Source organism: Oncorhynchus mykiss, chromosome 5 (assembly GCF_013265735.2).
Source record: "Oncorhynchus mykiss isolate Arlee chromosome 5, USDA_OmykA_1.1, whole genome shotgun sequence".
In the NCBI taxonomy this organism is placed as follows: Eukaryota; Metazoa; Chordata; class Actinopteri; order Salmoniformes; family Salmonidae; genus Oncorhynchus; species Oncorhynchus mykiss.
Genome location: NC_048569.1, coordinates 6558948 through 6583825, shown reverse-complemented (window position 1 = coordinate 6583825; position 24878 = coordinate 6558948). Strand labels below are relative to the sequence as shown.

General features: G+C 45.4%; 1 protein-coding gene across 5 annotated transcripts in view; it reads left to right on the top strand.

The window, feature by feature from the left end:
• Positions 1-20203, top strand: part of LOC110524941 (protein Shroom3) — a 163012-nt gene extending 142809 nt beyond the window's left edge. For 4 of the 5 annotated variants that reach the window (XM_036976675.1, XM_036976674.1, XM_036976678.1 and 1 more), the window contains 3 exons: positions 8416-8521; positions 10547-10831; positions 18439-20203. In XM_036976675.1, coding sequence (XP_036832570.1) covers positions 8416-8521; positions 10547-10831; positions 18439-18795 — 748 coding nt within the window. In that variant the 3' untranslated portion in view covers positions 18796-20203. The other variant, XM_036976676.1, reaches the window with a different exon arrangement.
• The last annotated feature ends 4675 nt before the right edge of the window (positions 20204-24878 follow it).

The following is a 24878-nucleotide window of genomic DNA, read 5'->3' as shown; positions in this document are numbered from 1 at the left end:
GAGGAGACAAGGGAAGAGGGGGACGGGAGGGGAGGAGGAGAGAGGTGGGGTGAGGTCTGGTTATCCAGAGGGACTAAGGAAGTAAGTGTGTGTGTGTGTGTGTGTGTGTGTGTGTGTGTGTGTGTGTGTGTGTGTGTGTGTGTGTGTGTGTGTGTGTGTGTGTGTGTGTGTGTGTGTGTGTGTGTGTATGTGTGTGTGTGTGTGTGTGTGTCTGTGTGTGTGTGTGTGTGCGCTTGGTGTGTGTGTGTGTGTGTGTGTGTGTGTGTGTGTGTGTGTGTGTGTGTGTGTGTGTGTGTGTGTGTGTGTGTGTGTGTGTGTGTGTGTGTGTGCGCTTGGTGTGTGTGTGTGTGTGTGTGTGTGTGTGTGTGTGTGTGTGTGCGCTTGGTGTGTGTGTGTGTGTGTGTGTGTGTGTGTTTTATTCCTGTTATGTAACTTAATGATAGGCTCGACTATATGATCAGGGTTCATTAACAACAGGTATGCCCTAACAGAAGGCCTTTGTTGAGTCTGTTACATTATGGCTCAGTTTATTGCTTTGACGTCACAAAATAACTCTTAGGTTTCAGAATAGATCATTAGTGTAAATTGTGGAATTAGATTACACACAGTAAGAGCAGCTAAGTAAGTAAGTTTCCTTTGGGAACTTTGCTTTGTGTTGTTACGTGATGTGAGGCTTAATGATTATACTATTCAAAACTAAAAAAAAACTACGTTTTAAGTGAGTATAGGCATTGGTCTGAAAAAATAAAGGAAATTCACATGAGCACCACCAAGGTTTTCCAGCACACAGCTTTGACCTACTACAGTAGTTATGTCGGTCTATTGTACTTCAAACTATGTGTAGGCAGGTTGCTAAGTATTCAAACCTTCTCAAACAGCCTCAGTCATGATCATAGAGGTGGTGCTTCCACAATAATGTGGTTTGTTCTTCATACAAGGTAATGTATTGGATTCTTCACAAAATATATAAAACAATTGTGGAATGTTGTCCCACTCTTCAATGGCTGTGTGAAGTTGCTGGATATTGGCGGGAACTTGAACAAGCTGTCATTACACGTCAATCCAGGGCATCCCAAACATGCTCAGTGGGGTGACATATCTGGTGATTATGCAGGCCATGGAAGAAGTTGGACATTTTCAGCTTCCAGGAATTGTGTCCAGATCCTTGAGACATGGGGCCGTTCATTATCATGCTGAAACATGAGGTGATGTCGGCAGATGAACGGCACGATAATGGGCCTCAGCATCTGGTCCCGGTATCTCTGAGCATTCAAATTGCCATCGATAAAATGCAATTGTGTTCGTTGTCTGTAGCTTATGCCTGCCCCCTACCATAACCCCACCACCATGGAGCACTCTGTTCACAACGTTGGATTGGACATACCGATTGGACATACTTCAAAATGATTTAAAACGATGTTGGAGGCGGCTTAAGGTAGAGAAATGAACATTCAATTATATGGCAACAGCTCTGGTGGACATTGCTGAAGTCAGCATGCCAGTTGAACGCTCCCTCAAAACTTGAGAAATCTGTGGCATTGTGTTGTGTGACAAAACTGCACATTTTGGAGTGGCCTTTTATTGTCCTCAGCACAAGGTGCACCTGTGTAATGATAATGCTGTTTAATGACCTTCTTGATATGCCATATCTGTCAGGTGGATGGATTATCTTTGCAAAGGAGAAATGATCACTAACAGGGATGTAAACACATTTGTGCACTAAATTTGAGAGAAATAAGCTTTTTGTGCGTATGGAAAATTTCTGGGATCTTTTATTTCAGCTCATGAAACATGGGACCAACATTTTACATGTTGCGTTTATATTTTTTGTTCAGTCTAGTCTGAAGTACAATACCAACATTGCTACTGTAGTAGGTCAAATCTGTGTGCTGTAAAACCTTGGTAGAGGGTGGAATAGACATTGTGGTGCTGGATAACCTTGGTAGAGGGTGGAATAGACATTGTGGTGCTGGATAACCTTGGTAGAGGGTGGAATAGACATTGTGGTGCTGGATAACCTTGGTAGAGGGTGGAATAGACATTGTGGTGCTGGATAACCTTGGTAGAGGGTGGAATAGACATTGTGGTGCTCATGTGAATTTCCTTTTTTTAAATTTTTTTATCGGCTTCAGACCAAATGCATATTCTCACTTAAAACGTCATTTTTTCGTTTTTAATTTCCATGTTTTTTAAACGCCAGAAGGTGATTATGGAACATTATTATATTATTATTATTACAACATTATAATACAGAAATACAAGAAGAAAAACAAAGTAAACAATAGAGTGAAATAGCAACAGAAATAACGTAGTTGTTAGTATTTATTTAATATTTAACAGCTGATTCTCCTGAGGGAAAAGAAAACACAGAAACCCATTTTAAACCAATATGGAGTCAACTGGAAACCACTGGAAACCCAAGATCTCTCTTATTAAGACAATCGAGCTCCTGGAAAATACACAAATAATCAACATGTACCCTCCTTTAAAGTTTACTGAAGAAAGGCCTAGTACTACATTACCTGTAAACAAAAGGTGAGTTATCACTAAATATAACATTTACAACCAAATGTACACTCGTCAGATATAGTCAACTTTATAAATACAATTCAGGGATGGCCACAACTGCTCTTGACAAGCTACAGGTTTATACAGGCTTTTTGTTGTTGTTGTTCAAGCCCAGTTCTACATCACCTGATTCTACTATACATGGCCTTGGACAGCTGAGGTCTTGATGAACAGCTGAGGTCTTAATGAACAGCTGAGGTCTTGATGAACAGCTGAGGTCTTGATGAACAGCTGAGGTCTTAATGAACGGCTGAAGTCTTGATGAACGGCTGAAGTCTTGATGAACAGCTGAGGCCTTGATGAACAGCTGAGGTCTTGATGAACAGCTGAGGTCTTGATGAACAGCTGAGGCCTTGATGAACAGCCGAGGCCTTGATAAACAGCTGAGGCCTTGATGAACAGCTAAGGTCTTGATGAACAGCTGAGGCCTTGCTGAACAGCTGAGGCCTTGATGAACAGCGGAGGCCTTGATGAACAGCTGGGGCCCTGATGAACAGCGGAGGCCTTGATGAACAGCGGAGGCCTTGTTGAACAGCGGAGGCCTTGATGAACAGCGGAGGCCTTGATGAACAGCGGAGGCCTTGATGAACAGCGGAGTAGTAGAATCAGGTGTGGTAGCACTGGGATTAAACATTTTAAAAAACATGCATAACCCTGTGGATTGTCAAGAACAATTTTAGTAACTCCTGATACAAATACTGCTGAGAAACACTAAGTCATTAGACAAGTGTAAAACACTATGAAGACAAATTATATGTCAGCTTTGTTTCTCAGTAACGGACAGACGGCTCATGACAAGAGGCGGGAAGTGTGTTGTGTACCTCCAAGTTGATTTGCACATTTTCATCGAGATTGGTGTCAGAGATTTTAATTTAACATTGAGCTTCAATCAATCAATATATTATAGGGGCTATCACCCCCACAGTACTCTGGTCATGAACAAGGCAAAGGATATCATATCTCACATGATTTTCAAGGTGAAATTGCTATGCCGCTTTTAAAGTAAACCTGTTTGGTTTTTATCATGAATATATTGTTTGGAGAGAGGGGAGTTCCAACAGACAGTTAACTGTGACGCCTGAGAACTGCTGAGAGCTGCTGATATCCTGTCTGTAGTGAACTCTCTCCCCATGTTGGAGTCAGACCATGTTTCATATGGTCATCACCTTGAGAGAGGAATGGCATATCACCACCAGAGGTGAGAGGACTGGAAATATCATCTTGAGAGGTGAGAAATCACCTCTGGAGGTGTCGGAGTCAGCTTGTTTGGTTTTTATCATGAATATATTGTTTGGAGAGAGGGGAGTTCCAACAGACAGTTAACTGTGACGCCTGAGAACTGCTGAGAGCTGCTGATATCCTGTCTGTAGTGAACTCTCTCCCCATGTTGGAGTCAGACCATGTTTCAGATCATGTCACATAGACTGGGTCTGTGGAAGCTGAACACCACTGACCGACACTGACATATATAACACAGTGAGTCTGGCTTGGTTAAACAGCCCTCTACTGATTAGTTGGTTAAACAGCCATCTACTGATTAGTTGGTTAAACAGCCCTCTACTGATTAGTTGGTTAAACTGCCCTCTACTGACAAAAAGTATTTAGTCAGCCACCAGTTGTGCAAGTTCTCCCCCTTAAAAAGATGAGAGAGGCCTGTAATTTTCATCATAGGTACACTTCAACTATGACAGACAAAATGAGGAAAAAAATCCAGAAAATCACATTGTAGGATTTTGAATGAATTTATTTGCAAATTATGGTGGAAAATAAGTATTTGGTCACCTACAAACAAGCAAGATTTCTGGCTCTCACAGACCTATAACTTCTTCTTTAAGAGGCTCCTCTGTCCTCCACTCATTACCTGTATTAATGGCACCTGTTTGAACTTGTTATCAGTATAAAATAAATACAGTGAGTCTGGATTGGTTAAACAGTGGCAGCACTGCCCTCTACTGACATGGTTTAATATTGAAGGTCAAAGAACAAAATGTCTTTCCTTTTTCCTGTTGAAGAGAAGTGTCAGATCCTATACTATAATGTATTAAACACAATACTACTATTATTTGACCAGAAAGGCAATTTTTGTTTACAAAGGAACATATGCACAATGATATTCTTGACATTCTCAGTTGGGTTTTAGAATAATGAGGAAGACATGTTGTGAACTTGTATCAAAAACGTGTTTCAATATTAAATGTGTTCTATCAAAGTAGGTTCAGGGGGACAGTTATTTTAGAATCCGTGGTGTGTCACAGTTCCAACCGTTCTATAGTTCCAACCGTTCTATAGTTCCAACCGTTCTACAGTTCCAACCGTTCTACAGTTCCAACCGTTCTACAGTTCCAACCGTTCTATAGTTCCAACCGTTCTATAGTTCCAACCGTTCTATAGTTCCAACCGTTCTATAGTTCCAACCGTTCTATAGTTCCAACCGTTCTATAGTTCCAACCGTTCTACAGTTCCAACCGTTCTATAGTTCCAACCGTTCTATAGTTCCAACCGTTCTATTCTCCGAGGGGAATCAGGTTGATTAAGTGTGACCCGGTTCTACGGTGGAATGTTGTTCTTTCTCAACATTCTATTCTGCCTGTCCTGTAAAATAGGCCAGTCATGAAGCCAAACCAGTCATAGCTTATTCCTTATAGCAGGGGTGTGTGTGTGTGTGTGTGTGTGTGTGTGTGTGTGTGTGTGTGTGTGTGTGTGTGTGTGTGTGTGTGTGTGTGTGTGTGTGTGTGTGTGTGTGTGTGTGTGTGTGTGTGTGTGTGTGTGTGTGTGTGTGTGTGCCTGCATGCGTGCGTGCGTGTTCATGTACGCGCTTGAGTGAGTTTCAACCGAATAACACACACACCTCGAATACCACAATAATTGTTTTGGCATCTCACACACTATTCAGCAGACTAGTGCTTCCTGCTTGTTGAGGAGTGCATGCTGCTTGTGGTGTACTGCTTGTTGTGTACTGCTTGTGGTGTACTGATTGTTGTGTGCTGCTTGTGGTGTACTGCTTGTTGTGTACTGCTTGTGGTGTACTGATTGTTGTGTGCTGCTTGTGGTGTACTGATTGTTGTGTGCTGCTTGTGGTGTACTGATTGTTGTGTACTGCTTGTGGTGTACTGCTTGTTGTGTGCTGCTTGTGGTGTACTGCTTGTGGTGTACTGCTTGTTGCGTGCTGCTTGTTGTGTGCTGCTTGTTGCTGATTGATTACTGCGTCCTGCTTGTTGCTGATTGATTACTGCGTCCTGCTTGTTGCTTACTGCGTACTGCATGTTGCATACTGCATGTTGCTTACTGCGTACTGCATGTTGCTTACTGCATGTTGCTTACTGCATGTTGCATACTGCTTGTTGCTTACTGCATGTTGCTTACTGCATGTTGCGTACTGCATGTTGCTTACTGCATGTTGCTTACTGCATGTTGCGTACTGCTTGTTGCTTACTGCATGTTGCCTACTGCATGTTGCTTACTGCATGTTGCGTACTGCATGTTGCGTACTGCTAATTGCTTACTGCGTGTTGCTTACTGCATGTTGCGTACTGCATGTTGCTTACTGCATGTTGCTTACTGCATGTTGCTTACTGCGTACTGCATGTTGCGTACTGCATGTTGCGTACTGCATGTTGCTTACTGCATGTTGCTTACTGCATGTTGCGTACTGCTAGTTGCTTACTGCATGTTGCTTACTGCATGTTGCGTACTGTATGTTGCGTACTGCATGTTGCGTACTGCATGTTGCTTACTGCATGTTGCGTACTGCATATTGCTTACTGCATGTTGCGTACTGCATGTTGCGTACTGCATGTTGCATACTGCTTGTCGCTTACTGCTTGTTGCGTACTGCATACTGCTTGTTGTGTACTGCATACTGCTTGTTGCGTACTGCATACTGCTTGTTGTGTACTGCATACTGCTTGTTGCGTACTGCATACTGCTTGTTGTGTACTTCATACTGCTTGTTGCGTACTGCATACTGCTTGTTGTGTACTGCATACTGCTTGTTGCGTACTGCGTACTGCTTGTTGCGTACTGCTTGTTGCTTACTGCTTGTTGCGTACTGCATACTGCGTACTGCTAATTGCTTACTGCGTGTTGCTTACTGCATGTTGCGTACTGCATGTTGCTTACTGCATGTTGCTTAATGCATGTTGCTTACTGCGTACTGCATGTTGCGTACTGCATGTTGCGTACTGCATGTTGCTTACTGCATGTTGCTTACTGCATGTTGCTTACTGCATGTTGCTTACTGCGTACTGCATGTTGCGTACTGCATGTTGCGTACTGCATGTTGCTTACTGCATGTTGCTTACTGCATGTTGCTTACTGCGTACTGCATGTTGCGTACTGCATGTTGCGTACTGCATATTGCTTACTGCATGTTGCGTACTGCATGTTGCATACTGCATGTTGCTTACTGCATGTTGCGTACTGCATGTTGCTTACTGCATGTTGAGTACTGCATGTTGCTTACTGCATGTTGCTTACTGCAAGTTGCTGATTGATTACTGCTTACTGCATGTTGCTTACTGCTTGTTGCGTACTGCATGTTGCTTACTGCATGTTGCGTACTGCATGTTGCTTACTGCATGTTGCATACTGCAAGTTGCTGATTGATTACTGCTTACTGCATGTTGCTTACTGCTTGTTGCGTACTGCATGTTGCGTACTGCATGTTGCGTACTGCTTATTGCATACTGCTTGTCGCTTACTGCTTGTTGCGTACTGCATGTTGCGTACTGCATGTTGCGTACTGCTTATTGCATACTGCTTGTCGCTTACTGCATGTTGCGTACTGCTTATTGCATACTGCTTGTCGCTTACTGCATGTTGCGTACTGCTTATTGCATACTGCTTGTCGCTTACTGCATGTTGCGTACTGCATGTTGCGTACTGCTTATTGCATACTGCTTGTCGCTTACTGCTTGTTGCGTACTGCATACTGCTTGTTGCGTACTGCTTATTGCATACTGCTTGTCGCTTACTGCTTGTTGTGTACTGCATACTGCTTGTTGCGTACTGCATACTGCTTGTTGCGTACTCCATACTGTTTATTGCGTACTGCTTGTTGCGTACTGCTTGTTGCTTACTGCTTGTTGCGTACTGCATGTTGCGTACTGCTTATTGCATACTGCTTGTCGCTTACTGCTTGTTGCGTACTGCATACTGCTTGTTGCGTACTGCTTATTGCTTGTTGTGTACTGCATACTGCTTGTTGCGTACTGCTTGTTGCGTACTGCTTGTTGCGTACTGCATACTGCTTGTTGTGTACTGCATACTGCTTGTTGTGTACTGCATACTGTTTGTTGTGTACTGCATACTGCTTGTTGTGTACTGCATACTGCTTGTTTTGTACTGCATACTGCTTGTTGTGTACTGCATACTGCTTGTTGCGTACTGCTTGTTGCGTACTGCTTGTTGCGTACTGCATACTGCTTGTTGTGTACTGCATACTGCTTGTTGCGTACTGTTTGTCGCTTACTGCTTGTTGCGTACTGCATACTGCTTGTTGCGTACTGCATACTGCATGTCGCTTACTGCTTATTGCGTACTGCTTGTTGCGTACTGCTTGTTGCGTACTGCTTGTTGCGTACTGCTTGTTGCGTTCTGCTTGTTGCGTACTGCTTGCTGCGTACTGCTTGCTGCGTACTGCTTGTTGCGTACTGCATGTTGCGTACTGCTTGTTGCTTATTGTCTACTGCTTGTAAGTGTACTGCGTGTTACTTACTTCTTACTGTTTCCTGCTTTATTCTGCAGTATATGTCAGTTTCAGTCGGGAGTTTCAGGGTCTAATGTCTCAGTGTATTCCAGTGGTAGTAATGTTAACTATTACTCACATTGTTGTCTCTTTCCTTGTAGAAGTCAAGATGGCGTCTGTTCTACAGGACCTAGTCTGCTGCAGAAAACAGAGGCGGGAAGAGGAGTAGATCTGGATGAGGAAGAGGCAGACCTCAATCAGAAAAAGGTCTGAACTTTAATACCTTACATTCATCTTTAAATTAATGTTCCTCATGATTGGATCATTCAGGAGATGTACATATCTCTGGGTAAAGAGGAGAGGTAGATCATTCAGGAGATGTACATATCTCTAGGTAAAGAGGAGAGGTAGATCATTCAGGAGATGTACATATCTCTGGGTAAAGAGCAGAGGTAGATCATTCAGGAGATGTACATATCTCTGGGTAAAGAGGAGAGGTAGATCATTCAGGAGATGTACATATCTCTATGTAAAGAGGAGAGGTAGATCATTCAGGAGATGTACATATCTCTATGTAAAGAGGAGAGGTAGATCATTCAGGAGATGTACATATCTCTAGGTAAAGATGAGAGGTAGATCATTCAGGAGATGTACATATCTCTATGTAAAGAGGAGAGGTAGATCATTCAGGAGATGTACATATCTCTGGGTAAAGAGGAGAGGTGGATCATTCAGGAGATGTACATATCTCTAGGTAAAGAGGAGAGGTAGATCATTCAGGAGATGTACATATCTCTGGGTAAAGAGGAGAGGTAGATCATTCAGGAGATGTACATATCTCTGGGTAAAGAGGAGAGGTAGATCATTCAGGAGATGTACATATCTCTGGGTAAAGAGGAGAGGTAGATCATTCAGGAGATGTACATATCTCTATGTAAAGAGGAGAGGTAGAACATTCAGGAGATGTACATATCTCTGGGTAAAGAGGAGAGGTAGATCATTCAGGAGATGTACATATCTCTGGGTAAAGAGGAGAGGTAGATCATTCAGGAGATGTACATATCTCTGGGTAAAGAGGAGAGGTATATCATTCAGGAGATGTACATATCTCTAGGTAAAGAGGAGAGGTATATCATTCAGGAGATGTACATATCTCTGGGTAAAGAGGAGAGGTAGATCATTCAGGAGATGTACATATCTCTGGGTAAAGAGGAGAGGTAGATCATTCAGGAGATGTACATATCTCTGGGTAAAGAGGAGAGGTAGATCATTCAGGAGATGTACATATCTCTGGGTAAAGAGGAGAGGTATATCATTCAGGAGATGTACATATCTCTGGGTAAAGAGGAGAGGTAGATCATTCAGGAGATGTACATATCTCTGGGTAAAGAGGAGAGGTAGATCATTCAGGAGATGTACATATCTCTGGGTAAAGAGGAGAGGTAGATCATTCAGGAGATGTACATATCTCTGGGTAAAGAGGAGAGGTATATCATTCAGGAGATGTACATATCTCTGGGTAAAGAGGAGAGGTAGACCATTCAGGAGATGTACATATCTCTGGGTAAAGAGGAGAGGTAGATCATTCAGGAGATGTACATATCTCTGGGTAAAGAGGAGAGGTAGATCATTCAGGAGATGTACATATCTCTGGGTAAAGAGGAGAGGTATATCATTCAGGAGATGTACATATCTCTGGGTAAAGAGGAGAGGTAGATCATTCAGGAGATGTACATATCTCTGGGTAAAGAGGAGAGGTAGACCATTCAGGAGATGTACATATCTCTGGGTAAAGAGGAGAGGTAGATCATTCAGGAGATGTACATATCTCTAGGTAAAGAGGAGAGGTAGATCATTCAGGAGATGTACATATCTCTGGGTAAAGAGGAGAGGTAGATCATTCAGGAGATGTACATATCTCTAGGTAAAGAGGAGAGGTAGATCATTCAGGAGATGTACATATCTCTGGGTAAAGAGGAGAGGTAGATCATTCAGGAGATGTACATATCTCTGGGTAAAGAGGAGAGGTAGATCATTCAGGAGATGTACATATCTCTGGGTAAAGAGGAGAGGTAGATCATTCAGGAGATGTACATATCTCTGGGTAAAGAGCAGAGGTAGATCATTCAGGAGATGTACATATCTCTAGGTAAAGAGGAGAGGTAGATCATTCAGGAGATGTACATAATTCTGGGTAAAGAGGCGATGTAGATCATTCAGAGACTCTTATGCTAACAATAGACATACATATACATTGTCGGTGCCAACTTCCCCTCTCCTCCCACCCACTAGGTGGAGCTACTCCAGGCTCTGACCCTTAGCGTTGCCTCACTCCGAGAGGAGAGAGAGGTTCTGGGTGAGGAGCAGAGGAGGTTCCGGGCCCTAGGGGGCCACATGGAGAGCCTGGTCCAGGAGCGCTGTAAGCCCAACGAGAAGGAGAAGTACAGGATGTTCATCGGGGACCTCGATAAGATAGTCAACTTATTAATGTCTCTGTGTGGCCGGCTGGCCCGGGTCCATAACGCTCTCTACGACCTGGACAGAGAGGAGGAGACAGAGGACAGCGCAGAGGAAAGGGTGAGATGTTAAACAACTACAACACGGGGCACACACTTTTCAACTACGACCGGAAGTAATATTCTGTAGCAGGTTAGGAGAGCATTTTCCCTAATCCTTTTCCTAACCTTAACCGAATTCTCCTAACCTGCTACGAACAAGTCACTTCCGGTCGTAGCCGTATCAAAGTGCTGTGTAAAGAGTGTTTCTCTCTCTGCAGCACAGAGCAGGATATTAAACCAAGCCCGAACACTGCAAGTTACCTTCATAACATCTCACAGTCTTTGTTTTAGTCACATGTATCAGCCTGAGGCTGGCTCATTTGTTTCAGCCACATGTACAGTATCAGGCTGAGGCTGGCTCCTTTGTTTCAGTCCCATGTATCAGCCTGAGGCTGGCTCCTTTGTTTCAGTCCCATCTATCAGCCTGAGGCTGACTCCTTTGTTTCAGTCCCATCTATCAGCCTGAGGCTGACTCCTTTGTTTCAGTCCCATCTATCAGCCTGAGGCTGACTCCTTTGTTTCAGTCCCATCTATCAGCCTGAGGCTGACTCCTTTGCTTGGATGCTGAGTGTTAAGGATACGTGACATCATGGCCACTCTCGGATGGCCAGATTAATCGAACCCCCACAATGACACTGTATGCAGCCATGGTGGGGGTTCAAGCTAGGACTGTGTATACAGACTTTATTTAAATAACCACTCAGCTGGTCTCAATAGTTTAATTATTTACATTTGTGTCCAGATTTCTATCACAATTTAAAATGTACTAATTTAGTGATCTATTGGAAACAATAATAATAAACTATTTATACAATATACTGTAAGCAGCCATGCAGGGGTTTAAGTTTAATACAATTGTATTTAGTAATTTACAGCTTAATCTAAATGTATTTTGCAATCAACAGTTCCTAGGACTGTGTAAGGACAACATAGCACATGGCTACTTAGTTATGCATTGTATACATTTTAAGGGGTGTGTTCTTGCTCATTGTCCCGCCTCCCACTTATTCCTTATTTGGCAAAACTCACCCTTTAGCCCCCCCCCCCCCCCCCCCCCCTTCTTCAACAGAGAAGATTGAGCAGGTTCTTTCAGGGTGCTTCCAGCTCAAAATAACCTCTTTCACGTCCTATTTATGTTCACAAGCGGTCCTCTTTTCAAGTCTACTGGTGCAGTACTGCTGCTGTCCACCAGGTGGCGCTCTATACACAGAGAACTGGGGGTCAGAGGGCTGATAAACCCCACGAGGAAAACACCATGCCAGAAAGTAAAGAGTCAACAGACAACAGATAGATGTTATGAATTTGTCACGTTTGACATCAAAACATTTCTACAATTTAGAATAAATGACATGCCATGTTCAAATACAACAAACATCATCATCCCAGACTGAGAAGACAAACGTTGAAAGCAGACAACTGACTCCAAAATGGAGGAAAGTGAAGCAGTTTTTATAAAAATGGGTTGCACTTTACATTACAGCAGCACAGAATAAAGTGGTAGTGAGAATAACATATGGTTGGTAACAAGTTATAGCTAAACACTCAGTCTCACAATGAAGTTGTTAAGTAATTTTTGTAATCAATGTTCATGAATTCCAATGATCTTTATCTTTCTGATACCCAGAGGTTGTAAAGTCCTGGTCTTAAATAAAACAGACAGAATTCCCAGCTCACAATTGATCAGATCCCGATTTATTTGCAAGAGCTCTCAACCACTAGGGTAGCCTAGTGTTTAGAGCGTTGGACTAGTAACCGGAAGGTTGCAAGTTCAAATCCCCGAGCTGACAAGGTACAAATCTGTCGTTCTGCCCCTGAACAGGCAGTTAACCCACTGTTCCTAGGCCGTCATTGAAAATAAGAATTTGTTCTTAACTGACTTGCCTAGTTAAAGGTAAAAAATTATACCATCCTAACCATCCATACATACACACCAACATAGGGATTTTCTCATGAGTCTCACTGCAGTTTATAACCACTCAGCTGACAGTTCCAGGCTCTCCCAGATACTAGAGCTCTGGAGGGGCCTCTCCCTGTCCTATCTTATCTCTACAGATTTACATCCAGGTCAGTTCCAACATAGGTTAATGCTCCTCTCCGTTCGCTTTCTACCCCCACATACATTCCTTTCTTCCTAGGTCCATGCCATATAACCTCTTCCTAATGAACAAACATTATTTAACACTACAAGAAAGACAGGGTGGAATTCTTGCCAGTTATAGTGCCGTAGTGTAGTGTAGTGTCCTAACATGTAGTGTAGTGTCCTAGCTATCTCACTAATGCAGTGTCCTAGCTATCTCACTAATGTAGTGTCCTAACATGTAGTGTCCTAGCTATCTCACTAATGTAGTGTCCTAGCTATCTCACTAATGAGGTGTCCTAGCTATCTCACTAATGCAGTGACCTAGCTATCTCACTAATGTAGTGACCTAGCTATCTCACTAATGCAGTGACCTAGCTATCTCACTAATGCAGTGTCCTAGCTATCTCACTAATGTAGTGACCTAGCTATCTCACTAATGCAGTGACCTAACTATCTCACCAATGCTGTGTCCTAGCTATCTCACTAATGTAGTGACCTAGCTATCTCACTAATGCAGTGTCCTAGCTATCTCACTAATGCAGTGACCTAGCTATCTCACTAATGCAATGTCCTAGCTATCTCACTAATGCAGTGTCCTAGCTATCTCACTAATGCAGTGACCTAGCTATCTCACTAATGCAATGTCCTAGCTATCTCACTAATGCAGTGACCTAGCTATCTCACTAATGTAGTGACCTAGCTATCTCACTAATGCAGTGACCTAACTATCTCACCAATGCTGTGTCCTAGCTATCTCACTAATGTAGTGACCTAGCTATCTCACTAATGCAGTGTCCTAGCTATCTCACTAATGCAGTGACCTAGCTATCTCACTAATGCAATGTCCTAGCTATCTCACTAATGCAGTGTCCTAGCTATCTCACTAATGCAGTGACCTAGCTATCTCACTAATGCAATGTCCTAGCTATCTCACTAATGCAGTGACCTAGCTATCTCACTAATGTAGTGACCTAGCTATCTCACTAATGCAGTGACCTAGCTATCTCACTAATGCAGTGACCTAGCTATCTCACTAATGTAGTGTCCTAGCTATCTCACTAATGCAGTGGCCTAGCTATCTCACTAATGCAGTGACCTAGCTATCTCACTAATGCAGTGTCCTAGCTATCTCACTAATGCAGTGTCCTAGCTATCTCACTAATGCAGTGACCTAGCTATCTCACTAATGCAATGTCCTAGCTATCTCACTAATGCAGTGTCCTAGCTATCTCACTAATGCAGTGACCTAGCTATCTCACTATTGCAATGTCCTAGCTATCTCACTAATGCAGTGACCTAGCTATCTCACTAATGTAGTGACCTAGCTATCTCACTAATGCAGTGACCTAGCTATCTCACTAATGCAGTGACCTAGCTATCTCACTAATGTAGTGTCCTAGCTATCTCACTAATGCAGTGGCCTAGCTATCTCACTAATGCAGTGACCTAGCTATCTCACTAATGCAGTGTCCTAGCTATCTCACTAATGCAGTGTCCTAGCTATCTCACTAATGCAGTGTCCTAGCTATCTTACTAATGCAGTGACCTAGCTATCTCACTAATGTAGTGACCTAGCTATCTCACTATTGCAGTGTCCTAGCTATCTCACTAATGCAGTGACCCAGCTATCTCACTAATAACAATTCATGTTTTTCTAAAGATGTCACATTCTGTTCGCTAGGTGGTACCAGGTAATTGTGTGCACAAATACAGTATGTCTATGTAGTTTAGTCAGTAATCTCTAGGCCACATATCCTCTCCAGGAGTCTCTGCACCAGGATGCCTTTAATAATCTATAAATCATCTATCAATAATATACAGAACAAAAAATATAAACGCAACATGCAACAATATCAATGATTTTATTGAGTTACAGATCATATAAGAGAATCAATCCCCCCACTGGGGAGCCAGGCCCAGTCACTGGGGAGTCAGGCCCAGCCACTGGGGAGTCAGGCCCAGCCACTGGGGAGCCAGGCCCAGCCACTGGGGAGTCAGGCCCAGCCACTGGGGAGTCAGGCCCAGCCACTGGGGAGCCAGGCCCAGCCACTGGGGAGTCAGGCCCAGCCACTGGGGAGTCAGGCCCAGCCACTGGGGAGCCAGGCCCAGCCACTGGGGAGTCAGGCCCAGCCACTGGGGAGCCAGGCCCAGCCACTGGGGAGTCAGGCCCAGCCACTGGGGAGTCAGGCCCAGCCACTGGGGAGTCAGGCCCAGCCACTGGGGAGTCCGGCCCAGCCACTGGGGAGTCAGGCCCAGCCACTGGGGAGTCAGGCCCAGCCACTGGGGAGTCAGGCCCAGTCACTGGGGAGTCAGGCCCAGTCACTGGGGAGTCAGGCCCAGCCACTGGGGAGCCAGGCCCAGTCACTGGGGAGTCAGGCCCAGCCACTGGGGAGTCAGGCCCAGCCACTGGGGAGCCAGGCCCAGCCACTGGGGAGCCAGGCCCAGTCACTGGGGAGTCAGGCCCAGCCACTGGGGAGCCAGGCCCAGTCACTGGGGAGTCAGGCCCAGCCACTGGGGAGTCAGGCCCAGCCACTGGGGAGCCAGGCCCAGCCACTGGGGAGTCAGGCCCAGCCACTGGGGAGCCAGGCCCAGTCATTGGGGAGCCAGGCCCAGTCACTGGGGAGCCAGGCCCAGCCACTGGGGAGTCAGGCCCAGCCACTGGGGAGCCAGGCCCAGCCACTGGGGAGTCAGGCCCAGCCACTGGGGAGCCAGGCCCAGCCACTGGGGAGTCAGGCCCAGCCACTGGGGAGTCAGGCCCAGTCACTGGGGAGTCAGGCCCAGCCACTGGGGAGTCAGGCCCAGCCACTGGGGAGTCAGGCCCAGCCACTGGGGAGTCAGGCCCAGCCACTGGGGAGTCAGGCCCAGCCACTGGGGAGTCAGGCCCAGTCACTGGGGAGTCAGGCCCAGTCACTGGGGAGTCAGGCCCAGCCACTGGGGAGTCAGGCCCAGCCACTGGGGAGCCAGGCCCAGTCACTGGGGAGTCAGGCCCAGCCACTGGGGAGTCAGGCCCAGCCACTGGGGAGCCAGGCCCAGCCACTGGGGAGCCAGGCCCAGTCACTGGGGAGTCAGGCCCAGCCACTGGGGAGCCAGGCCCAGTCACTGGGGAGTCAGGCCCAGCCACTGGGGAGCCAGGCCCAGCCACTGGGGAGTCAGGCCCAGCCACTGGGGAGCCAGGCCCAGCCACTGGGGAGTCAGGCCCAGCCACTGGGGAGCCAGGCCCAGTCACTGGGGAGCCAGGCCCAGCCACTGGGGAGTCAGGCCCAGCCACTGGGGAGCCAGGCCCACCCACTGGGGAGCCAGGCCCAGCCACTGGGGAGCCAGGCCCAGTCACTGGGGAGTCAGGCCCAGCCACTGGGGAGTCAGGCCCAGCCACTGGGGAGCCAGGCCCAGTCACTGGGGAGTCAGGCCCAGCCACTGGGGAGCCAGGCCCACCCACTGGGGAGCCAGGCCCACCCACTGGGGAGCCAGGCCCAGCCACTGGGGAGCCAGGCCCACCCACTGGGGAGTCAGGCCCACCCACTGGGGAGCCAGGTCCACCCACTGGGGAGCCAGGTCCACCCACTGGGGAGCCAGGCCCATCCACTGGGGAGCCAGGTCCACCCACTGGGGAGCCAGACCCAGCCACTGGGGAGCCAGGTCCACCCACTGGGGAGCCAGGTCCACCCACTGGGGAGCCAGGCCCACCCACTGGGGAGCCAGGTCCACCCACTGGGGAGCCAGGCCCATCCACTGGGGAGCCAGGCCCATCCACTGGGGAGCCAGGTCCACCCACTGGGGAGCCAGGCCCATCCACTGGGGAGCCAGGCCCATCCACTGGGGAGCCAGGCCCATCCACTGGGGAGCCAGACCCAGCCACTGGGGAGCCAGGCCCATCCACTGGGGAGCCAGGTCCACCCACTGGGGAGCCAGGCCCATCCACTGGGGAGCCAGGCCCATCCACTGGGGAGCCAGGTCCACCCACTGGGGAGCCAGGCCCATCCACTGGGGAGCCAGGCCCATCCACTGGGGAGCCAGGCCCATCCACTGGGGAGCCAGACCCATCCACTGGGGAGCCAGGCCCATCCACTGGGGAGCCAGGCCCATCCACTGGGGAGCCAGGCCCATCCACTGGGGAGCCAGACCCAGCCACTGGGGAGCCAGGCCCATCCACTGGGGAGCCAGGCCCATCCACTGGGGAGCCAGGCCCAGCCAGTCAGAACGAGTATTTATTCCCACAAAAGGGCTTTATTACAGACAGAAATACTCTTCAGTTTCATTAGCTGTCCGTGTGGCTGGTCTCAGATGATCCCGCAGGTGAAGAAGCCAGATGTGGAGGTCCTGGGTTGGCGTGGTTACACGTGTTCTCTAAAACTATGTTGGAGGTGGCTTATGGTAAAGAAATGAACATTAAATTATCTGCCAACAGCTCTGGCGGACATTCCTGCAGTCTGCATGTAAATTGTATGCTCCGTCAAAACTTGAGACATCTGTGGTATTGTGTTGTGTGACTAAACTGCACATTTTAGCATGGCCTTTTATTGTCCCCAGCACAAGGTGCACCTGCGTAATGATCATGCTGTTTAATGAGCTTCTTGATATGCCACACCTGTCAGGTGAATGGATTATCTTGGCAAAGGAGAAATGCTCACTAACAGGGATGGAAACAAATTTGTGCACAAAATTTGAGAGAAATAAGCTTTTTGTGTGTATGGAAAATTTCTGGGATCTTTTATTTCAGCTCATGAAACATGGGAACAACATTTTACATGTTGCGTTTATATTTCTGTTCAGTCTAGTCTGAATCCTCTGTCTCCCCAGGATGTCTTTAATAATCTATATATCTGTGTTAACTCAGGAGTCCTTACAGGAGACAGGATGTCTTTAATAATCTATATATCTGTGTTAACTCAGGAGTCCTTACAGCAGACAGGATGTCTATCTCCTCTAGTTAAACCAGGAGTCTCTCTGTGTAAAGACTCTATTCGCCTATCACTAACAGTCTCTCTCTGCCCTCGGGAATCTGTGTCGTCAGCACCAGGATGTCTTTAATAATCTATATATCTGTGTTAACTCAGGAGTCCTTACAGCAGACAGGATGTCTATCTCCTCTAGTTTAACCAGGAGTCTCTCTGTGTAAAGACTCTATTCGCCTATCACTAACAGTCTCTCTCTGCCCTCGGGAATCTGTGTCGTCAGCACCAGGATGTCTTTAATAATCTATATATCTGTGTTAACTCAGGAGTCCTTACAGCAGACAGGATGTCTATCTCCTCTAGTTTAACCAGGAGTCTCTCTGTGTAAAGACTCTATTCACCTATCACTAACAGTCTCTCTCTGCCCTCGGGAATCTGTGTCGTCAGCACCAGGATGTCTTTAATAATCTATATATCTGTGTTAACTCAGGAGTCCTTACAGCAGACAGGATGTCTATCTCCTCTAGTTTAACCAGGAGTCTCTCTGTGTAAAGACTCTATTCACCTATCACTAACAGTCTCTCTCTGCCCTCGGGAATCTGTGTCGTCAGCACCAGGATGTCTTTAATAATCTATATATCTGTGTTAACTCAGGAGTCCTTACAGCAGAAGCGCAGGCAGCTGTGTAGTCAGCACGAGGATGCCAGGGAGCTGAAGGAGAATCTGGATCGTCGGGAGCGTGTGGTTCTGGACATCCTGGGTGGGTACCTGACCGGGCCGCAGCTAAGAGACTACCAGCATTACGTCTGTATGAAACCTGCCCTCCTGATCCGACAGAGACACCTGGACGAGCTCATCAAGCAGGGGGACGAGCAGCTCGACAGGCTGATAGAGAGTATCTCTCCTGGGGACCACCAGGCCTTGCTCTGCCGCTCCTCCAACCCAGGGTTAGGCCCCAGGGGTCCCAGTCCTACCCGTAGTGTCCGCTCCATCACTGTAACATCCCTGTGACTCCTGTAAAACCCCAACCATAACAGTCCTGGTCACTACCACAATACTCCAGCTGTGTCTCTGGCGCAATGGGTGAAGACTACTGCATACAACACCACATGACTGGCGAATGACACTACAAAACAACAGAGGAAGTCGAGACGGACACAGCATCTCTCTTCCCATGTAGAGATGAACTGTAGAGAAAGGGACATCCTTCATGTGAAGGATGTCACCTGTCTGTTCCCTTGTTTATGCGTACAGACAGACAAACTATGAGAAGTGACCATGATGGATATGTCGTCGTGCCTCTTATCATATTTCTGCCTTCTTTGTTACTCCGGCTTCTTCACATATCTCTGTTGTGACTACGCCACTCTTTGGTTGATTCAATGCACGGTTCAAGTGCCTAGTAGTGTAATTCATACGAACAGATTGACAGTTTTGAGTGTAACGGTAGTGGATGTACAACTGCCTGTCAAGACATTTTATTCACAGTATATATACTGTGAATATATATATATATATATATATATATATCAGTTGAAATATTACTACTGCCTTTACACATCACTACAGCTGAGAACTTTGTTTTGGCAGATTAACTACTGATTGGTCAGAATCACAGATCTAGAATGACTTGTATATCTCATTCTGTTCCTATTGGTCAGGAGGAACCAGACCTGAAATAGGCCTGTTTTCTTTAGCAAACACAACAGCACGCTCTGACACACATGAATATGTAGCCACAATCTAAGGCTTTTTTTCATTTTATTTTTTTAAACTTCAAATACTTATATTTCAGACTCAAAAATGATCGCTAATGGGAAAAAAAGGTACCATGACACTGACAGCAAATGCAATAATTATTTATATTATAAAAAGGAAATGGTATGTATTATGTACGTGGCTGTGCTTTTTAATATGTAGATGGAGGAGAAAAAACAAACATGTTATATATATTTTTTCAACTGAAAAAATGATGGAATGAGGCAAGTTGACAGTGGGCGTTCTAACTGACCTCTGGTCACATGGTCTTCCTCTGATACAAGGCGGCGTCCTTCATGATGACGAGGCTTCCAGGAAGTAATCAGATGTTACTCGGGAATGTTGTTGCCCAGTAAGTACATGCATACTGTGGGCGGAGCTATCTCATTGGGCCGTGGTATCACTTCGTAGGGATATCTGGGTAAAAAAAATAGAGGAGGTTGAAATAGTGTAGGTTGGTACTGTCAGTTCATGTGTGACATGCCTACTATTTAAACATCGTCTGACGACTCCTGTGTGACTTGCTTGTTTCACTTCTCAAAAAAAGTACTATGCCAATTGATATTGTTGTATCCTTTTGAGAGCACCTTTTAAACATTTACAGACTATCCTAATTTATCCTAATCAGGCACATATTCATGAATATACTGTATCAGGCACATATTCATAAATATCTATCACCACTGTTGTCTACATACATCTGAAGATGGCTGATATGTAAATGTTTGTCCTAGCTATCTCACTAATGTAGTGTCCTAGCTATCTCACTAATGTAGTGTCCTAGCTATCTCACTAATGTAGTGTCCTAGCTATCTCACTAATGTAGTGTCCTAGCTATCTCACTAATGTAGTGTCCTAGCTATCTCACTAATGCAGTGTCCTAGCTATCTCACTAATGTAGTGTCCTAGCTATCTCACTAATGTAGTGTCCTAGCTATCTCACTAATGCTGTGTCCTAGCTATCTCACTAATGTAGTGTCCTAGCTATCTCACTAATGTAGTGTCCTAGCTATCTCACTAATGTAGTGTCCTAGCTATCTCACTAATGCAGTGTCCTAGCTATCTCACTAATGTAGTGTCCTAGCTATCTCACTAATGCAGTGGCCTAGCTATCTCACTAATGTAGTGTCCTAGCTATCTCACTAATGTAGTGTCCTAGCTATCTCACTAATGTAGTGTCCTAGCTATCTCACTAATGCAGTGTCCTAGCTATCTCACTAATGCAGTGACCTAGCTATCTCACTAATGCTGTGTCCTAGCTATCTCACTAATGCTGTGTCCTAGCTATCTCACTAATGCAGTGTCCTAGCTATCTCACTAATGCTGTGTCCTAGCTATCTCACTAATGTAGTGTCCTAGCTATCTCACTAATGCAGTGTCCTAGCTATCTCACTAATGTAGTGTCCTAGCTATCTCACTAATGTAGTGTCCTAGCTATCTCACTAATGCAGTGACCTAGCTATCTCACTAATGCTGTGTCCTAGCTATCTCACTAATGCTGTGTCCTAGCTATCTCACTAATGCAGTGTCCTAGCTATCTCACTAATGCAGTGTCCTAGCTATCTCACTAATGCAGTGGCCTAGCTATCTCACAATATTCATAAACAATAATGGTGCCATCCATATTTTTCTCCATAGCGTTTTCTGTGACATCACTGAAATAACAGATTTGACAGTTGCTGTAATCAAATTCCATGTGTTAATCTTGCTTTATGACACGTAAGGGAGGGAGGCCGAATAGAAAACAGATCCTCGTTTACAAAATAAATCTATTTTTAAAGAGCCTTTGTGACAATTGTACTTTGACTATCTATCTATTCTATGACGTCTCGACTCATCAGCCATTTTGTATCTTAGAATGTTATTGATGAGATTAGATCAACTTCTATAGCCTGATCTCAGATCTGTTGTCTCCTCCTATAGCCTGGTCTCAGATCTGTAGTCTCCTTCTATAGCCTGGTCCCAGATCTGTTGTCTCCTCCTATAGCCTGGTCTCAGATCTGTAGTCTCCTTCTATAGCCTGGTCCCAGATCTGTTGTCTCCTTCTATAGCCTGGTCCCAGATCTGTTGTCTCCTTCTATAGCCTGGTCCCAGATCTGTTGTCTCCTCCAATAGCCTGGTCCCAGATCTGTTGTCTCCTTCTATAGCTTGGTCTCAGATCTGTTGTCTCCTTCTATAGCCTGGTCCCAGATCTGTTGTCTCCTTCTATAGCCTGGTCCCAGATCTGTTGTCTCCTCCTATAGCCTGGTCCCAGATCTGTTGTCTCCTCCTATAGACTGATCCCAGATCTGTTTGTGCTCATGCCAACTCTATTTCAACCTAAACAATACAGTGACAAGGGGTTGGCATGACAACACAGCCTGGGGAAATGTGTGTTGGGAAATTCAAGTCCCATTGCAACATGGTGCTACTGGTCTAAGGACTGTCCAAGTGAACTATTTGGCCTCAGGAGAGCACACCAGTAGGTGTTGTTACATGATAGCATGACAGTGTCAGAGTATTACCAGGCCTCTGGTAACAGTCTCACCCTTCCACTGGTAATTAAAAAAGGTTGAAATAGACATGTGCTTGTTGATCAGAAATGCTCACAACTACAGCAGTTAGTATACAATGACATGCTTTTATTCATACAGAAAGATAAAGCTGTAGTCAGACAGGCAATATTACATAACTGAAATTCACCAAAGTTACACAACCAGAGAAACGCAAGCTTGAATAACCTGCAAAACACAGCACCCTCCCGTACGCACTCTTCCAGGTGACAAGACCCAGCATGTAGACATCTCCATGTGCACAAACATACTGTGTCAAAGTTACGACTCACCTTCAGATTACTACAGTTACACTTGGATAGCGCCCATGTGGCCTGCAGAAAAAAACGATTTAGTTTTAAGTTGTGTATAAGTCAACTTTAAAAGTTAGAGTTAAGTTAGATAAAAGTTTAAAAGGAGGCCAGTCTCAATGTGCCCTCGCCGAACCTATTCTCCCAATAAGGGTGTGCGTCCTAAAAATGTCCCTATTCCCTTTATAGTGCACTACTTTTTGACAAGTGCCCACTTAGTTCTGGTCAAAAGTAGTGCACTATTTAGGGAATAGGGTGACATTTGGGACACAACGGAAGGTGTCGTCCTGGTAGCAGCATGACGGCAACACAAAGGACACGTTTTTCCTCGACATGCCTCATCAAGTCCCACACAGTGGCCCTAGCCCGGCCCGGCCCGGCAGCTCACACAGCACAGCCTTTCATAGACACCTCGTCTCCGCCGTGATCCCACCACGCCATGGTAGACATCCAGAGCTCCAGTCTGGAGGGGCGAGGAAGGAGGGTCCCCCGATCTGAAGCCTCCCCTGGTCCCTCGCGTACCTCCAGCCCTCCAGAGCCGTAGCTGGCACGTAGAATTGTTTATCATGTCTGTTTACATCCACTGTATGAATCCAGCACCTGAAGAGCCTTTGTTTTGCATCCAAAATGGAACCGTGTTCCCTATATAGTGGACTAGTTTTGACCAGAGCAGCGTGATACATAGGGAATGTGCTGCTGTTTGGATCAGAACTTCTGTTAACCTGCTCTCTTGCACCTTAATGTTCAACACAGGTGAACATTTCACTTGGATCAATAATATTAAATAAAACAAATACAAATAAGATGTTAAAAAGGCTCAAATGCAGCGTTTTTTTTTATAGCAACATGAAATCATTTCTGGGTAACAATAAAGTAGCTTCACGTATTTTACTTGGTTAAATGTATCTTTAACGCTGCATTGTCTGAAAAGTGTCTTTAAGTAAAGCATTTCACTGTTTGTAATCTGTTTACGAAGCAAGTGACAAATAAACAGATTTGTAATAGATTTCCATTGAAAAGGGGGAGAAAAAAAAATAGTAATAACGTTCTCATGAAAGTATTTGGTAGGAGTGTCTGGGGGAGTGGTCTGAGTGGGGCGGGGGGGAACTGAAACAAAGCTGTTATTGGCAGAGATGTTTAGAACTCTTGATATTAACCAATTTAAAAACATGATGTCACCATGGAAAACCGAAACTCCCGCCCATGCAAACCTGCTGTTTAGAAGACCCTGGGTATATTGTATTTTCAACCAGCAACTATCAGGAAATAACACTGCTAAAATATAATAAAAATAAACACTTTTACAGGGTTAGTTTCATCAGCCGCTGTACAATATTATACAAAACACGGGGGGAAAAAACCCATTTGACTGCACTGGGTCTTTAAGGAAATGGCTTTAGAGTGACATTAAATGAAAAGCAGTTTGGATTGTTTTAGTACATCAGGACATGCTGCATCTGGAAACATGAGAGCACATGGAGAGAAAACAGTTTGTGCGATTCAACTTTTTGGTGTCAATATTAACAACAAGTCAATATAATAAAACAGCCGTGCTTTATAAACCTCACTCAACCTTCGGGGATTTAAACTAGTGAACAGTTGGCATCATATTCAACCTGGTGCAAGGGAGGATTATTTTTCCTTTAGTCAGATGATGTAATATACATTGCTACTTTGACAGGCCTTTGAACAAACAAAACCACATTCCAGCATCAAGTAACCACCTGAAACAGGAAACTGCTGAAGCACTTAACTGTTGTTGGAGAGAAACAAAACATTAGGAATGGAAGCCATTTCCCCAGTAGCAAACAAACAAAAAGGTTCTCGCCAAAAATAAACACAAATGCAAAGCAATTATACTCAAATATGATAATAAAATACAATCTCTTTATAACTCCGACCTCACGGAACTGATTCTAATTGCTTTTGTTATCACAAGTGATACAGTTAAGGTCTGTCTGTCATATCCATTCATAATAAATTAATTTAGACAGCTCAATAACAATCCCTACCCCCTTATTCAATTATTTGGTCTAAAAAAAATAAATGAATGGATTAACATTTTAAATAAAGAAAGCAAATCCGATTTTAAGTGTCAAATCTTAGCTGTGAAGCCCCAACACAGCTTAGTTAGTAAGTGGCTGGTGCCATTAGAATAGAGGTCATAGTGGGACAGTCACCCTAGATGCCTATTGTCACACTAAAGAGTCGGACGACTGCGAACCTTCCCGTCCTGGGAACTTCATCAGAGTCTTATTCAGGAACACAGCTATAGAAGTGGACCTCTTCACCGCGGCTGAGCCCGAGGATGTCACCGGCCTTGTGGGTCTCTCTCCTGTGGACTGGGATGAGGAGCTACCCTCGTTGGGGGTCAAGCACTGAGGGGCCCCTAGCATCTCTAGAAGGTCAATTGGGCCGGTGCGACCGAGGTGCTGCCAGGCCTTCTTACCACTAGTGTCCCTGAGGGCCACGTTGGCACTGAACTTATGAACCA